This window comes from Halyomorpha halys, unplaced genomic scaffold (assembly GCF_000696795.3).
Source record: "Halyomorpha halys isolate HHAL.00 unplaced genomic scaffold, Hhal_1.1 Scaffold539.1, whole genome shotgun sequence".
In the NCBI taxonomy this organism is placed as follows: Eukaryota; Metazoa; Arthropoda; class Insecta; order Hemiptera; family Pentatomidae; genus Halyomorpha; species Halyomorpha halys.
This window is the reverse complement of record NW_027113761.1, coordinates 260,890-279,446: the sequence shown is the minus strand read 5'-3', so window position 1 is coordinate 279,446 and position 18,557 is coordinate 260,890. Positions and strand designations below refer to the sequence as shown.

At 29.0% G+C, this 18,557-nt stretch overlaps 1 protein-coding gene across 5 annotated transcripts in view; it reads left to right on the top strand.

The window, feature by feature from the left end:
• The window catches only part of Mctp (multiple C2 domain and transmembrane region protein), a 371,452-nt gene that overhangs the window by 115,538 nt on the left and 237,357 nt on the right, over nt 1-18,557 (top strand). Inside the window, exon 1 of one of the 5 annotated variants that reach the window (XM_014425862.3) lies at nt 16,160-16,348. The exons of the other annotated variants lie outside the window; for them this stretch is intronic. Coding sequence (XP_014281348.1) covers nt 16,288-16,348 — 61 coding nt within the window. The 5' untranslated portion in view covers nt 16,160-16,287. Of the gene's footprint in view, nt 1-16,159; nt 16,349-18,557 lie in introns of those variants that run through there. 5 annotated transcript variants of the gene reach the window in all.

Below are 18,557 nucleotides of genomic sequence, written 5' to 3'. Positions count from 1 at the left end.
AAATAAAATAAAATAAATAAATAAAAGTAATCCTTCTTAATAAAAGAGGAATGTAAAATTAATAACAAAAAATAATGATATTGGTATACTTAAATAAAACAAACAATTGCCCTCTAATAGTGAAAAGAAACAAGTTAATTTGATAAAGGCACGAGAGAAGAAAATAGAAAAAATAATAATGAATAAATAAAATGAGTAATAATAAAAAGTAAAATTGAGGTAGTGTGACTATGAATTAATTTTATATTTATTAAAGTTTATAACAGAATGTCCTGCAGCAGCCTGGGCTTCAGTCTTCGTGTTGAGGTTGGGTTTCCCAGGTTGTAGGTCACAGCTCCTTTAACTGTCGGCAACTGGGAGTGGAACTTCATGAACCGTTTTTTGATGTGATTGCAGTTTTATACATTTTTCGGACCTTTAATACAGACAAAATACAACAATCAGGAGTTTAAGGGAGGTTGATTTTGCTTTTATAGAATTTTCGGGATATTGAATTTCTCGAGTTCATATTTACTTGCTTCATCAACACAGTAATAAAGTATTAGATGCTCACTAATTTACAAGCTAAACAATGGCAGTCTTTGTAGGACAGTATTGTTCAGTAACTTTTCAATATAAATTACAAATTTTATTTTTTACCCCCTACCTGGTCAGTTCTACATAAAAGGGGTGTAGCTGGAAAGGTTGAGTTTCCATTACGTGTTACTGGACCGAAATAAAATTCAACCTGTTTTTTATTTATTGATAGATATTACAATCTGCCACACAGTTGTGGGCAATAGGTAATAGTGATGAATGATCTCATACATACTAAAATGAAAAAAAATAAATAAATAAAATAAAAAAAGAAAATAAATAAAAAGAAAAACTCTTAAAATATATACAAACAAAAGAATATACAAGATGAACATAATCAAACTATCTGTATGAAAAATAAATAAATAAAGTAACATACTGATAAAATAATACATACAATATTTACACAATCGACCTGAGTATCCCTGAGCCCACTCTATCCCCCACGTGTTAGGGGTAGAGCAGAGCTAAAGAGATCCCAGCGCATCCCTCTTGCCGCATCACTGGTAATGAGCCAGTGGAGGCTGAGCTAGTGCGCTAAATCTTATTCTAGTTTAGGAGTTTAATAACATTAATTATAATTAACATTAGGGATCAGGCTTAACTTCGAAGTACTGAGCTTTCGAATAGTTGAGATTCGATTTCGTTATAGTACTGGCGTGCATGCTTTAGCTGCGTTCCATTCTTGTGGACCTAATGCTACAATCCTTCCCACAAAAAAAAATTCGCGTGATTAAAATCAAATTAATGTACACACACTACAATGTTATTCGATTTGACAATTCTTAATTTGGCTTTTGTAATCAATACTCTTCTAATTGGGTTGAACAAACATTGCATTATGAAAACTTATGATATGTTTTCTCACATTGTTATGTTTATAGCAAATGATTGACGGTGTCATTAAGCAACCTCATTTAATGGTCATCAACCCTGGTGGGACATTTAACATCATGTATCCTGTTTAATTCAATCTTCTATACACCACTCGCGTGTGGTAGTAATTACAAATGATCGTTGTCATTGTACTAGGATAATTAGCATTGTAACCTAATTATCCTCTCAGCTCTATACATTACCTTGGCAAGGTGTAATGGAAGGATGTTACCACATAGTTTGAAATATATCCTACCTAAATCGTTTTGAGGATCCGTTTTCAGAGCTTTAATATTACGTAAAAGAAACATGGACAGTATCCTTGTATTAAAGTTACTACTCAACGTCACTTGAGTTATCAGATTATAGTTTGGAGTACAACAATTTTCTAGAGTCTTAATATAAATTTGTTAATTTATCATAAGATTTCACCCATAGATTTATTAGAAGATAACCCCACACTCTTATGATATTTGGGCATAAATTTCTTACGTGTTTTATATTAATATATCGAGTTGGTATCAATTATTTTTTAGATTCTTGAATCTTCACAGAAACGATTATAGTTAAAAAAAAAATAATATTAGAAAAAATAACCAAAATACAATTTATCTACAATTCTTTAATTGTAATGAATTATATATTAATAAATAAGTAATCATTTGTAGGGTTGAATTAAATCGCCAAAGCTAGATTTGTAGTTCTGTCTCGTTTAGTCCAATAAATTATTAAACAATCAGCCATAAATGGTAGATTATTTTAAAATTAGTAACAATTCAAACGAAAGAGAAAGAAATTATAAATTTACTATTTCAGTTATTATTTTCAATAATAATTTTTTGTAATAGACCAGAAAAAAATTAACGTCTTAAATTTTAAAGTTTTACGTTCCAATATACGTAGAATCCAAACACCTGGCATGTTTTTTTTTTGTGAATTTATTTGGAATATAATTATTGGCTTAAAACACGATTTTTTTTTAAAGTAATCTTTCACAGTTGGTAATTCTAAAGGAAAATCACACTGGGATTAAAAAAAAAAAATGAGTCACAGTGATAATAATGACATCGACAACTTTTTCTTTTAAAACAGCAAGTATTATTCCATGGTTAGATATGAAAGGCTCGTTACAAGTAGAAGAAAAAACAGATTTATTCAATATTATTTTGGTTGTTTGTTTTTATAGTGGAATTAATTTTTAATTAATAAATATCAATAAAAATGATTGAGGGAAATCATTTATACCACATTACTCCTACAATTTTTTATTATAATATTTATTTATTATTATTATATAATAACTAGCAGATCTGGCAATACTTCGCTATCGCTAGATTTCTGGGTGGTCGATTTTAATTTCTACGGCGGTCCCACGAAATGAAAACTTGACCCCCACCATGGTTAAAATCGGGTGGTACCCAGTAGATAACCCTTCCGTATGTCAGAAATGATCAGGAAGGGGGATTAATAAAAAAATATCGATTAATGTATGTAGTTAAAATTAAAAAAACATTATTATTTATATTGTTTTGGTTACTTAAATTGACCCTAGATATGCGGTAATGAAGCAAACCATTTTTGTTATTATGTTTTATATGGTATATGATTTTATTTTTCATATTACAACTAAAGTTATTCTAATCGGATAAGTGAGGTCAGTTTTCATGCATGTTTTTTTCATCACACTGCTCTTCGTCTCAAACACGCCACTTTTTTTTGATAATTTTATTTGGCTTACATAAAAACGAATCACTAATTTTTTCTCCTTACGAATATACGACGCATAATTATTCACCATAAAAATCAAGGATTCTTCAATCTTTCTGTTCTGAATAGAACCTGAAATGTTTACAATCCTACATTCTCAGTTATTAGATTTGTTCCACCAATAAAAAAAAACAATATGACAGACAATGAAAATAGTGAGTGGCTTATATCTGAATTACAGTGTGAGTATTAACTTATATACCTATACTTAAAAATATAAATATATATGTGTGTTCAATTTGTAGATTCAATTTATTTTTTTTCAGGTTTTTAGACACTACTTGCATATCTTATAATAATATAAGATATTATGTATAAACATGTCTTCTTACCTACATGATATTATATTATATCTTTCACTGTTTTCAATCTACTACCATCTAATTCCACGATTATCAATCAATTAATTTTTTTTTAATATTCAATTATCAGTTATCAATTTTTTATCATTTATGATTCAATTCAATAATTTGTATAATTTCAAATTTGTTTGTATACTATTCCTTTTCAATTTTATGTTTCTCTAAATGTTGTTGTTATCTCTTTTGTTCTATAGCCCTGATGAAGACCTGAAACTCAGGTCGAAACGTCGGCATAAAATAAATAAATATGGTTTTGTTTATTTATGTTGTTCTTTGCTGACCGCACCCCCCCGACAAACTTCTTCAATAATTAATCTACGGTCAACTATCTACACCTCATAAAAAATAAGATTGCAACAAAAATAATAATAGGAAATTTTAGAGGTATAAAAGTAAACTTTGGAATAATTAAAGGATAGGTAAAAATTTAATTTGGTGGTAACAAGTCAAAGCGTCTTTAGAGTTAAATAAACAAAAGCGGAATAATAATTTTCAATTGGGGAAACTATTGTTTTGATAATAAACGTAATATGAGATTCATTTATCTTGCTAAGTTAGTACCGAAGATAAATCTCTTAAGTAACTCTAAGTCCTGTTGAATCTAAGAGCAAATCCTATATCCAGTTGTCTCGTGATCGATCACAAGCCTCAACCTTTTGGCAGTTACAACTCCATTCCTTCAACGCTATGATTCTCTTTGACGGTGTCTTTGTTGGAGTACTTTTAGACTCCTTATATAGCACATAAGTATATAGTACTAAACGATGAACGATAAACTGAAGAACATTATATTAGCAAAAGTTGAAGTTATAAACGGTGTCCTTTCCGATAAAAAGACGTTATTGAATGAATATTTTTACGAATCATATTCCATTATAAATTTGTATTCCGATATAACTAGCGAAAATTCGATTACTCCAAACAGAGTAGAGGTGAGAAAACTTATCTAAAACTTATTTCAAATATCGGAGATTAGATATGGCCTTATAATGAGATCCTAATTAATGGCAGTTTGATTTAAAATTACTTGAAGAGTTTGTGAAAGCATATTTTCAATATAATTTTTCGATTACAAAACTAAAACTGATATTTATTAATCATGGATTGAGAAAGGCTAGGCATATAAATGTGTGTGATAACTTTTTTTTAATAATTTATTTATTGTTATTTACAACTGTATACAAATATATACAATAAGTAAATTTGCTGTAGGTGACATAATGACATGATACAAACATGTGGAGAATCTACCCATTGATAGAACTCCAATAACATTTCTAGAGGAGAAGATCTTAAGGCCATCTTCTTTTCAGACGCCTAGGGGGATTATTACGTAATGAAGGAGAAGCAAGGTTAGAAACAAGTGGATTTTGGACTGTAAGGATTGGATTCGGGAGGAATTTCACGGTTTAGTGGAGCCCCAAAGCTCAACTCCGTCTGTCCAGATAGGCCTCATAATAGTCATGTAGATCAGTCTTTTGTAATGTATTGGAAGTTTAGATCGTTTGTCTAGTAAATGTTGTAATATTCGGAATCGACGAGCAGTCTCCTGTCTTTTCATTCTTGTATGAGGATTCCATGTCAGTCGTTGGTCCAGAACTAGTCCTGTTAATAAAAATAAACTCACAAAACGTTAATTTCTAGTTGTTCGTAAAAAATGTTGGATTTTTGAAAAATATATCTCTAGATCCATAAGACGCACATATGTCTGTCAACACTCAAAATAAAGAAAAGTTAACTTACTATAAAGTAGTTTATGACACTTATCTTCGTAGGGGTAGTAGTTTTTATGATATTCACATATGAATATAAATTTGGCAAATGAAAATTTGTCCGAACAACTATAAATCAATTTATTTTAGCGAATTTCATGTAAACTATTACTCCTACGAAGATAAACATCATAAACTTGTTTATAGCTCATTAAACTAGCTTTAATTTGAGTACTAATTGACATCTGTACGTCAAATGGTTTTTGAGATATAAATTTTTCAAAATAAATTCACTAACTACTGATCTTTCAGTACGTCCCAAACAACATTTTTATGAAATGTTGCTTTTGAAAAAGCTATGTCTCGAAAAACTATTTAACCTAAATAACTCTATTAGGGCTCATATTTTGGCAAATTTACTCTTCTTTAAATGACATTCTCTTAGGTTTTCTAGTGTTGTTGGTAGTTTTTAAGATATAGAGCTCCGAATGAAAAATTAATTTTTTTTATCGCTTTGAAACGGTCGGCATCTTTTATCCCTCCTACCTACACTTGGCAGACTCATGAATTTTGACTAGTAATTATACATAGCTTTCATTAAAGTAATAAAAAATTGGGGTGAGAGAAATGCCATTTTTTCTTCCCGGCTCTTGTACTATGAGGCTGCTATAAAAATATTCAAGTTGTGAAGCCACGACGTTCATTCAAGTTTATAAATAAGCAACCACTATAAGTGCTGAACACCATTTTGGCTTAACTTGACGAAGAACGAAGTTTAAGTAAAAAAATTATACATAAAAGAATAGCTCAGTGGGAGGAATGAAATGAAGCAGTCCTAGAACGCGAAAATTCCAGAAATACATGTGACTACGTGAGTACATGTGGCGTGTGGGCGGCAATAGACATCGATTGTGTTTGATCGCAGACAATGTAAACACATTTGGCAGAAGCTAGTGCTCGTTTTGTGACTGCATTAATCAACAAACCGCTCGAATACGTGTTGCCAACAGTCGCTAATGTGCTCATAAAAGGATCCCCTAGTGACGAGCATACATTCGTGCCATTGTTTAGTAATCCTTCACTTTGCTTTTTTACGAGTGCTGCTGGAGGCGTAAAATGATTGGATTCGGAAAAGTATCTACGTTATCGCATTGGAACGGTTCTACTTAATTATGGGATACACGCGTATTGGTATATCAGCATGCCTCCCGTTAATTAAGGGTCGTCAGCTACGTTTTGACAGAAACTACGCAACAACTCTGGACAGCACCTAGAGAGAAAATGCTTTAATTAACAATAAACGATGATGCCCAAATATACTGGCTTTATATAAAACATTAATAATAATAATAAACATTATATTAATTAATCATACAAGATTTACGAGGAGAAGATGGTTGGGGGTGCGGTCAAAATGAAACACAAATAAGTTTGTGTAGCCTGTTAGTACAAGAGCCCAAGGGGAGAAAAGAGGCAGTTATCTCAATCATTGATTACTTAATTGAAAACTATGTATGATTAATAGTCAAAATTGATGAATCAGTCCAGTATAGGTAGGGGGAATAAAAATGGCGGCTGTTTCAAAGCGAAACAGTTTCAAAAGCAACATTTCATAAAAATGTATAGGACGTACTAAAAGATCAGTAGTTCGTGAATTTATTTTGAAAAATTTATATCTCAAAAACCATTTGACGTACAGATATCTATTAGCACTCAAATTATAGCTAGTTTAATGAGCTATAAAGTAGTTTATGATGTTTATCTTCTTAGGAGTAATAGTTTACATGAAATTTTCTAAAATAAATTGATTTATAGTTGTTCGGACAAATTTTTATTTGCAAAATTTATATCCATATGTGAATATCATAAAAACTACTACTCCTACGAAGATAAGTGTCATAAACTACTTTGGAGTAAGTTAAATTTTCTTTATTTTGAGTATTGGCAGACATATGTGCGTCTTATGGATCTAGAGATATATTTTTTCAAAAATCCAACATTTTATATAAACAACTAGAAATTAACATTTTGTGAGTTTATTTTGTCAAATATCATAAAAATTACTACTCCTACAAAGATAAACGATATTAACTATTTTATAATATATTTAACTAGCTTTAATTTGAGTGCTGGCAGATATCTGTACGTCCAATAGTTTCTGAAATAAAGTTTTTCATAAATCAAATTTATTGTCCGAACAACTGTAAATCAATTTATTTTAGAAAATATCATAAACAATAAATATAAAGTAAGTAAAATAAAGAAAGGGGGGGGGGAGAGAATAAAACGAACCTGTTAGCTTGATAATCAAACGCCTAATGGTATACTGCGCTAATAACGGCTAAACTCCGAATTAGAAAAGCCGTTACTAGAATGACTAAGTGTTTTAACAGGAAACGTTACGAGAGGGTAAAAAATAAATAATAATCTTCTCCTCGTACGTCATCCATGGTCAACTATCTCATCATACATGATTTAATATAAACTCTGACAAACGAATTACCAAAGATACAATATTTAGAACAATGAAGTGTAATATTTTTATAATTAATTTATATTTATTTTTTGTTGCTCTGTCAGTTTTTATTTTTTTCTTCGTTCAATATCACACTTTCACATATCTCATATTTCTATTTTTCGGTGACCCATCACAAATATTGGATTTATACAAATTTTATTTAGATTTATGGGTGCATCTAATGTGTATAATGTAATGTAAATTAAGCAGATATAAGACAAATAATAATAAGAAAATGAAGTTATGAACAACAACAAGGCCTGGATTATTATGCAATTGCCTTAGTTGTTTGCATACTTTTTAAATTAAAAATCTGTACAAATCAGTGTATCCAGTTGAAATTAGTCACGTTTTATTTTGCATATTTGATTGTAAATGCATATATCTGAACGCTTTCAGTTGAATAAAATAAAAAAAAAATAATAGAATTAATAAATTAAATACAATACTGAAGACAAAATTCCAGATTACAATCACTAGTTCATATTCATTTAATTGCAATAAAATATAATTAACGCTACCTTCAATAATTCACTTCTAACATTTGATATGAATTCCATTTCTCCTTCATCTTTACTTTTAATATTACACTCCACTTCAAACTTGTTCTTTTGCTTACTTTCCTAGTTTGTTGCTTGCAATTGGTGACGAAGCCGTGTAACATAGATATGAATGCGAGAGCCAAATATGAAGCCTAGAGAACGGCCAGTATCGGCTTTTTCCGATTCAAACTTCTGTCTCTATTTTTCCTTTAATTTATTATCAAATTCTTTCATCCCACTAACTCAAACTTATGCAAGGTTAGCAATGCTATATCGTATCCTAAACAGAAATTCTAAACTAAAACTAGAAACAACTCCCGAATCCAATCCTTGCTGTCCTAAATCCTTCGTAAACTCCTTAATGCTCCTTACTTTGTCACAAATCAAGTCATCCATCAGGACCTCAATGTCCTATATGTTCCCGCTTTGGCTAAAACCAGATACCAATCCTTACATGATAAATTTCCCAACCACCCAAACCAAATCGTTTCTAACCTGGCTTCTCCTTCATTATTTAATAATTCTCCTAGACGTCTGAAAAGAAGATAGACTCGAGATCTTCTTCTCCAGAAATGTTTTTGGACTTCTGTCAATAGGTAGATTCTCCACATGTTTGTATCATGTCATTATATCACTTACAGAAAATTTACTTGAGGTTAATACAGTTGCAAATAACAGTGAATAAATAATAAAAAAAAATTTAGAGAAAGATTTTTTAAAAATTCGGAATCAAAGCCACGTCTGAAGATTTCAATGAAGATAAAACCCAGCTGATATTAAAAACATCTAATTTTTTTATTGATTTGACAAGTTTGATCAAATTTATTGAAGCGGTTTTTTAGAAAATGGTACAAATATGTCAAATCAATGATATTATGTGGCACTTCCGGTTAGTTGATTCTAGAGAAGTTTTTGTAACATCCCAGGTGTGAACTTTATTTTAGTAATTTCCGTTGAAAATGTAGATTAGAAATTCCCGTTTGCAGTACTTCCACTTACTATGTATTTCATACACAGGTATGATAATGTCTTTAGAAACCTACATTCTGAATATAAAACCATGCCCCGGAATGAACCAAACAGCGCTGTCAAAAGTAGATATTGAAAGAGTGTTTTTAAAATACTTTAGCATGCTCCTTATTACGTTACAAATAAACTCATCCACAAAGACCTTAACATCCCATTCGTTGCAGATTTGGCCCAAAACAGATATGCGTCTTTTCATTCCAAAGTCCTTACCCATCCTAACCCATTAATTCTTAACCTTTCATCCTTAACAATCCCTGATAACCCTCTGAGGTGTCTGAAAAGAAGATGGCCACGGGACCTTTAATTTAAATTAATGCTTGAAGTATCACCAATGGGTGGTCCCTCCCCAAGATTTTCAAGTGTAAATGAAACATACAAGATATTTACTTATTGTATTGATTACTTGTACAGATGTAAATCACATTAAATAAATAAATTAATAATAAAAATACTTTAGTAGAAATTGTGAAAAATGCTACGAAAATAAGTGATGTTTAACCTAAATATCACTTATTTTCGTTTATGTAAATTAATTTTTTTATAGCTGCTAAAATAACAACAATAAGGTAAAGTGATAGTTGCACTCTCGTCCACCGTGTTGGGCGGATTATGGATTGGCGGATTGCGGTGGCAATGTGGCGAAGTCAATTATATTGTTAGTTTTCTGTTGTGCAAATTTAATAAACATACAATTTTTTTTTTTTATAATGTATAAGTTATTAGAAACTATTACAGCAGTAAATTTTTTTTTTTATAAATGAAACGAAAAAAAATGTACAACGTTCCCCGGGCCAACTCAATAGCAGAGGAGAATAAATATACATAAAATAACAGTAAATGAGACTTAAAAAAAATGTTAATTATCAATGTTTTTATTAATTAATCAGATAGAATTTAAAAAATAAATTTTCAGAAAATAATTAAAATGTAGGATATGAAAGAACATATTTATCTTTATGATTCTTTTTTTAAATTTATTTATTGGTATTTATAGCTGTACATTATAATACATTTAGTAAATTTGATCTCAGTTAAAATGGAGTTTTACAGGCGTGAGAGAAACTACACATTGGTAGCACTCTAATGACGTTTTACATTAGCAGGTCTCATGGCCATCTTCTTTTCTGGCGCCTGGGGGAATTGTCATGAATGGAAGTGGAAGCAAGGTTAGAAACTAGTGGGTTTAGGTGGTTAGGGAGTTTGTAATGGAAGGAATGATATCTGGTTCGGGCTAGATCGGTTACATAGGGAACATTAAGGTCTTTATGTATGATTTTATTTGTGAAAAAGTAAGGAGCATTGAGAATTTTACGAAGGATTTTGGATTGTAAGGATTGGATACGAAAAAAATTCGAAGGTGGAGCCCCAAAGCTCAACTCGTATTTCCAGATTGGCCTTATTACAGTCATGTAGATCAGTCTTTTGTAATGAATTGGAAGTTTAGAGTGTTTATCCAGTAAGTGCTGTAATAGTCGAAATCAACGTGGAGTGTCAGGTCTTTTTAGTCTTGTGTGAGGATTCCAGGTTAGTAGTTTGTCCAGTTGTAGTCCAAGGTATTGGTTGATAAAATCAGCATATAGGGAAATAAATAAGATTTAAATAAAAGAAATTCGATAGAAAAAATATAGCATTAAGATAGGTTTGATGTATATTAAAGAATAATATTAAACAGATATTATCTTATGCGAAACGTAGACATACTATATATTAATATAAATGTTTTCTTGGTATTATTTTACAAATTATAAAGGTACCAATCTAAATTGTTTTGTTTGGAAGAGTCCCTTTGTATTGTACTCTCAAGATTGATTGGGGCGAGAACACTTCAGTCCAGAGTCTTGATCAGTTGAGAGGGCTTGAGATGAAAAAGAATATTGAATTCAGTTGCAATCTCGTATCTTTCGCTGATAAAAACATATATGCCGTAAATATTTTGTATTTTTAAATTAACAATCTACATAGTATCAACCTATCTTTTTTCAAACTTTTAAATCAGTTTAAAACGATAATGCAATCCCTAACATGGGATCGTGTTACAGAAACTGTTTACCTATAGACTATCATGAAGATCTACCAAATAAGTAACAATGGCAAGAGTAAAAATACGTAAAATATACAGACGTTTATTAAATCTCTACTTTCTTCTTCTTCCTCTTCTTCTTTTTTTTTTTCTCCGTATGATTTTTGTTTTATGTACATCTCCTGTACTTTTTTAACTGTATATTTTACGTATTTTTAATTTTTTTTTACTTTTGCCATTGTTACTTATTTTTTATTCTTATCATTGTTTATTCAAGTTTATTTTATACTGATACTATTTATGTCATCCTTCCTTTTATTTATATGTAATTTCTTATCACTTTATTTTTACATAATATTTATCCTAGCTTAAATTACCTTATTGTTGTAATATTCTCAGTTTTTCTTGTTTAGTTTTTTTGTATCTTTTTAGCCCTGATGAAGCCCTGCAAAGTGGGGCGAAACGTCGGACATTAAAATAATTTTAAACTATTTTTTTTTTTTTACCGCAACCCTGACCATCTTCTTATATTTAAAATATGTTATGTTCACATAATTGAACATTTGTATTTGTAGGTTGTGTAGGTAATATTAGTATATAACTCATACACTATTCACACACAAAAATAAATTAACTAACCAATAGAATACAAAATAATTAAGTAAAATAAAGGAATTTAAAATTACAAATGAACATTTATACAGTGCGACTGAATTGATACAAAAATAAAATTCAAATACTTATATAATAAAATAATAATCCTATTAGTGAATACTGAATAAAGGATTATGTTATTATTTGCATCTAATTTAAGTATGTGTACTTTAATTTAACATGATATTGCTGTAGTGTGCTTTTAAATGGTACTCTTGAAAAGGTCACAAAGTCACAAATGAAAATATTCTAATTGGAATTTTTGTTTTTTTAATCTAGACCTATAAGAAATTTGGGTGACGGTAGCAGCGTAGTTACGCGCCACAGTTTGCCAACACAAAGGTTGCGAGTTCGAGACCCCGACCCTATCCGGGATTTTTTCAAACATATAATTATATAATACTCAGTCGCAACCTCCCCCCCCCCCGGGCATTTGCGAGGCCCGTTAGCCAATGGGTGGGACTCGCTAAAATAGGCAAAGTAGTGACGAACCCACCCTATGAAAATCACGTCATGAAACGCGCGATGTACTTAAAAAATACATCGCGGGAGGCCTCGGACCTCCACGGTCCGTCGCGCCAATGTTAATATTAATTAATTATAAGAAATATAATTTTTCTTCAACACAAAGCTAATACCAGTGATCTATAAATTAAAAATCGAATTTTCTAATTGTATATATACTTATACTGAAAAGAAAATAATATGTATATAAATAATATTATGTACCTATTTATTGTATTTTTTTCAGAGCGTTTTAGTGTTTTACACTTATTTAGATTGTTTAACTATCGCGCCAAATCTTTTCGCGGTATCTGGAAAAACCCTCGCCATTTTATTCCGTATAAACAGGGCTATACTATAATCAGGAAAATATGGTATAATTGTATTAATATTAACAAGATTTATATTTTTGCCGAATATGAGAATAATATTTTTTATATTAATATTAATATTTATTTTATATTATTTTTTGTCTCGCAAAATGGTCTCTGTGTGAGTAAACAATGTAGCACAAAAAGAAATTACCATACATAACTGAAATTGAATATTAAAAGCGAAATTTTCTAGGGATCTGAAATAAACTTTTTTGTTAAAATCAACCTTCCGGTAGTTATGTATATACCTAGTGTATATATATACACTTTATATAATCAATTCAAACTGTTTTTTCTGATTTTCTCAAAACGAACGATTTTGATTAAAGTCTTTGAATCATTTAAGTAGTCAAATAATCAAGGAACCTATCAACTAATCAAAATCAAGTGGCCTTTAATAATAGATAGGTCTTATCTTCATTTTTTATTTGATATGGATTTTTTCATTTCTCAGAATTCCATTCCTCCATCGTCTTCATTTTTAATATTACACTCCAATTCAAACTGAGTCTGTTGCTTACTTTCCTTGTTTGTTGCTAGCAATTGATAACGAAGTAACATAGATATGAATGCGATCCGAAGAGATTGGGCAGTATTGACTTTTTCCGATTCGAACTTCTGTCTCTATTTTTCCTTTAGTTTCTTAATATTTAATATATAATTGTATTAATATTAACTATAAGATTTTTTTTTGCCGAATATGAGAATAATATTTTTTTATATTAATATTAATATTTATTTTATATTATTTTTTGTCTCGCAAAATCTTCTCTGTGTGAGTGAACAATCTAGCAAAAAACAAATTACCGTACGTTACTGAAATTGAATATTAAAAGCGGAATTTTCCTGGGATCTAACTGAAACTTTTTTGTTAAAATCGAAGGACCGGAAGTGCCCCTTTATATAATCGATTTTACACATTTTTCGGATTTTCTCAAAAACGGCTCTAAATCAATGCAACAATTATGTGACATTTTATATTAGACGGGACTATACTATAATCCAATATATTGAGTGGAATAATATGTATGTAGTATACACACAGTAAAATGTATTGTAATGAGGTTTATAGTTGATCGTAGGTTAATACGAGGTTCTGTCTGGAGTTATAATCATAGTGACTCCAGACAGAACCTTTTCCGTTGCATCCTTGATGAAGGCCTGAAATTCAGGCCGAAACGTTGGCACAAATAAATATTTTTTTTGTTTATTTGTGTATTTTTGCTGACCGCACTCCTGACTATCTTCTCATCGTTGAGGTATTATATTTCGTCAAAGAGCCAACAATTTTAGAAAGGATAATATTTAACATAGGAAGTCCTAGAAGGTAATGGACGAAAAACGAGTGAATACAACGTTTGTTCCAGTACGAGTTCAACTGGCAGTTACACCAGTCTGATCTTTTTATATTACCATAGTAATTAAATAGTTTTTAAATTTCTCTTAATCTATGTATGAGCCTTTCAGTAAACAGGATGATATACTAAATAAAATCATTCTTAATATTTTAATATTGGTTCTATAACAATTTAGCATTGAATAAATGGCTCAGAAAAGAATTTAAATTTAAGAAAAATATTTGCAAAAGAAAAATGTTAAAATTTTGACACGAGAAATATTATTAAAAGTAATTTTCTAAAAGAAAAACTTATGATATTGGTCATTTTGATAATTGAAAGGCCCATTTTAAGAATTATCTCAGATTGTGATCCCAAAGTGAATAATATAACAATATCTGTTCTGACAAGAGCGAAGATTAATCAGCCATTTTTTTTTTTATCTATTTCAAACAAATATATTATATATTACAGTGATATTATATTATACATTACAGTGAAATTATATTATATTTTACAGTGAAATTATATTGTATTACATATTACAGTGAAATTATATTATATCATATATTACAGTGAAATCATATTATATATTACAGTGAAATTATATTATATATTAAACTGAAATTATATTATATTAATTATTACAGTGAAATTATATTGTTGGGGCTTGCACCGCACCAGAATTTCACTCAACATTGATTTCATTACTGAACCAAAGATAATGATAATTAATCGCCCTTTTTTTAAATATATTTCGAACAAATATATTATATTATATATTACAGTGAAAGTTGTGTGGGGCTTGTTGCACGGCACCAAAGTTTTACCCAATGATGGTTTCATTACTGAACCAAAGATAATGATGAATTGGCCATTTTTATTATATTTAGAACAAATATAGTATATTATATTTTACAATTTTTTTATAATTTCGAACAAAACATTATGACCTCCCGAATTGCATTAAAGCCATCTCAATTCATACATAGAATTTCTAACCCTTAAACTCAATTTTTAGGGTTAGTAGAGTTTCGCAAAATCTTAAAAACCGCTGGAAAATAGTGAAGGTAAGAGAAAAACTTCAATACCTAAAAAGCACTACGGAAGTACCTTAAAAAACGCGAATCCAAAAACATTTGGACAAGACGAAATTTTGACTAAAATTAAGTTCTACTTTTATGTAATTGTCCTCCATAGACAATTATCCTACTTACCGAATGTAGTGGGGAATACATATATATATCAGACATTCATACGTATACAAGAAACCCCCATAACTGCATTCTGATATTATGAAACATTTAAAACCTCTTTCTGATGCCCTTCAATTAATGCAAACATCTATTATTTTGAAAGAAAATACTACTAAAAATATTTTTGATTTAAAATACTTGATTTTGTTTTCAATAAAAATATTTTGAGGTTAAAAAAACTTCCAATTTGAATGTAATTTATTTTAAATTAACATATTGTAACACAAAGTTTCGGGACTATTGTCCCATAAAACATTAATAACCTCATAATTAGTCAAAAAATTGAATTTTTTAAAGGAAATCATGTCATATCTGCATTGCTTTACACTGTCCTCCTACTGATAACAGTGTAAAACTACATTGTGGGGAAAAAACATTGGTTTATTGTAAAATTGTAGGTACAACTTCAGTGAGAATTCAAAGGAACGCCACCTTGATCGTCACACTGAAGAATAATTGTTACTATTTTTTATTTATTTATATGGTTCTATATAATTGTAAGTTATTGGCGTACATTCAATGTAACAGATTGTAATACCGTATGGTGGAAAGTGACAAGATTCATTCTGGTTAAATGTTTATTTAAATTGGTGGAACTTTATATTTAGCTCGCCAGTAGCTCCCAAGCTTCCGAAGGCTGAACATCGTGCGGTCCGTGTACATTGACACCTTTCTTGTTATAACATTTTACTAAATATCAGTTTCAAATTTTTTTTTTTTTTAACTTTTATTTTAAATAAGTAAAATAAGCGTTATATCCATGCTGGAAATTCTGAAAATGGAGAGTGAGGAGTCTCCGTTAGAAATCGAGATTGAGATTGGTGAGAAAATAAACTTTTGTAATTTTTTCTTTGCATGTCATTCTATGATTTATATAAAATAATTAAGTGATATTTCAGAAATCAGTATGAACTTGAATATTTTTTTTTTTTTAAATTAGGAATAAATATATATATTTTATATCGGAGGGAATAATTCGAAATGGAGATATGATGAAATCCCTAAGGTAGATGATAAATTCACCAATTATTCTATAATTACAAATCTGTGAGCTGATTTCCCTATAGAAAAGAAAGTAAACGATTTGATGAAATCCCTTCGCTGTTTTAGTGAAAAGATTAAATAATATTGTTTAGATATTAAAAATATATATTCAGGAAACCATGTATTATTAATTGTAGAGTAGGTAATTCGACAATATTGATTAAAACAATTTTTTTTTTCTGAAACTAATTAACAAAAGAAATAGGTTCCTAAGCTAATATTTTAAAGAAAAAATAGGATGTCTTATGTAAAATTCTAAACATTTTTTTTATGTATTTAATAAATAATAATGTTCATTCATTTTTATTAATACGCGTAGTCTCGACGTACAAAGTATGTTACTTTTTTTCTGTCCTCATTTCAATATGATAGTTCAGGAATTTAAGCTTATACCTTAGTTTTTTGATTTTTTCCTTTTTCATCATTTTCCCACTACTAAATATGATCAATTGAAACATAATTATTTTATTCATCATATGACTCATCATTCAAATGAAAAAATTTATAAGAAAATTTTATAATTTGTATTGGCGATCTCTCTTATCCTGCATTTTATTTTAAAATTAAATTAACTGTTTATTTAAAAATTTCAATAAAAATTACTATTAAAAGTTAGAAAATGAAAAAAAAATTTAAAGACACATTTGAAACATTTTTTTAATAATATAAAAAAATTAAAAATTAAAATAAATAATAAAAATTTTTGTTGGTTTTTTATAATTTTTTTAATTATTAAAAAAATATTCCATAAAAGGTTACTTATTTAAATTAATTCTACTATTATTATTTTTTTCTCGATATATCAACAAAACTATGAGAGGTTCTATCTACAAATTGTTCTTTTAAAAGGTCCCAGGAATGTACAACAAACACGTATAACACACTCAATGTTATTAAATGACATACGAGATCATCTTGACAAATAGGGGATGGAATGTAAACATTACATGTTATACGATGGATCTATCTTATCCAGAATGGATAAGATTACATGCTATCTGTGTAATTTCTCTTCTTGATTATTATGTTAATGAAAGGTTTTTTTAAAGCTTGAGGTGGAAGTAGTTGTATTAGAGTAGTAGTAAAAAATACAAAATGATAAAAGATAACGTATTTAAAGAAAGTAAACAGTTTACATAGAGTTTTTACTTTTAATATTTTATTAAATTTTAAGGCTTTTCTAAATTTTAAGGCTGTTTTAGTATCTACTAAAATTGTACCAATTTATTTGGCTTTGTTCCAATTTTGATTTTTACGATCTTTGCTCTCCATAAGCTTTTTTTTTTTTTTTTTCATAAGAATGAAATCAATAGAAAATTGTAAATTTTAAAGCTTGTTATGTAATTCAAGTTTGTTCACCTCTGAACTAACATATTTAAATTTAAAATATGTGCATGACCGCCCAATACAGTTTTTAGCTACTTTAAAATTTTTATTTACACTTTGTAATTGACCGTACTACATAAAATTATTTCTGCTCACGTCTGAGCTATTTTTATTTTAATGGAATAAGTTTTTTTTTTCTCACACCTCAGTTGATTTTGACGTTATAAGATTCATTCTATACAAGTTAATGTGAAATATTTTACTTATACAATCTTGTGAATTGTATTCAATTAATTTTTTCGGTTATGTTGTACTTAGTTAAGATTCTCAATAGGTGAGCTATCTCAAATAAGAATATTTCGGCACAGAGATAAAACTAATCAAAACTCAAATCCTAAACTAAATTTGCAGCTTTCTTTAGTTTAGTAAATAAATTAGTGATTGATGTGTATTTAATTAATTAATTTATTTTTTTAAAAATATTCTTACTGTTTAAAACTGAAAGTAGGTAAAAAAATATATGTGCACCTTAATATGTATCAATTATAGCCCTATAGCGAAAGGTATATTATAATTAATAATAACAACTATATAAAATAAATGTATGTAAATATATAGTTTAGTAAGTATAGTTTTTAATAATTTAAAATTTATTATCAA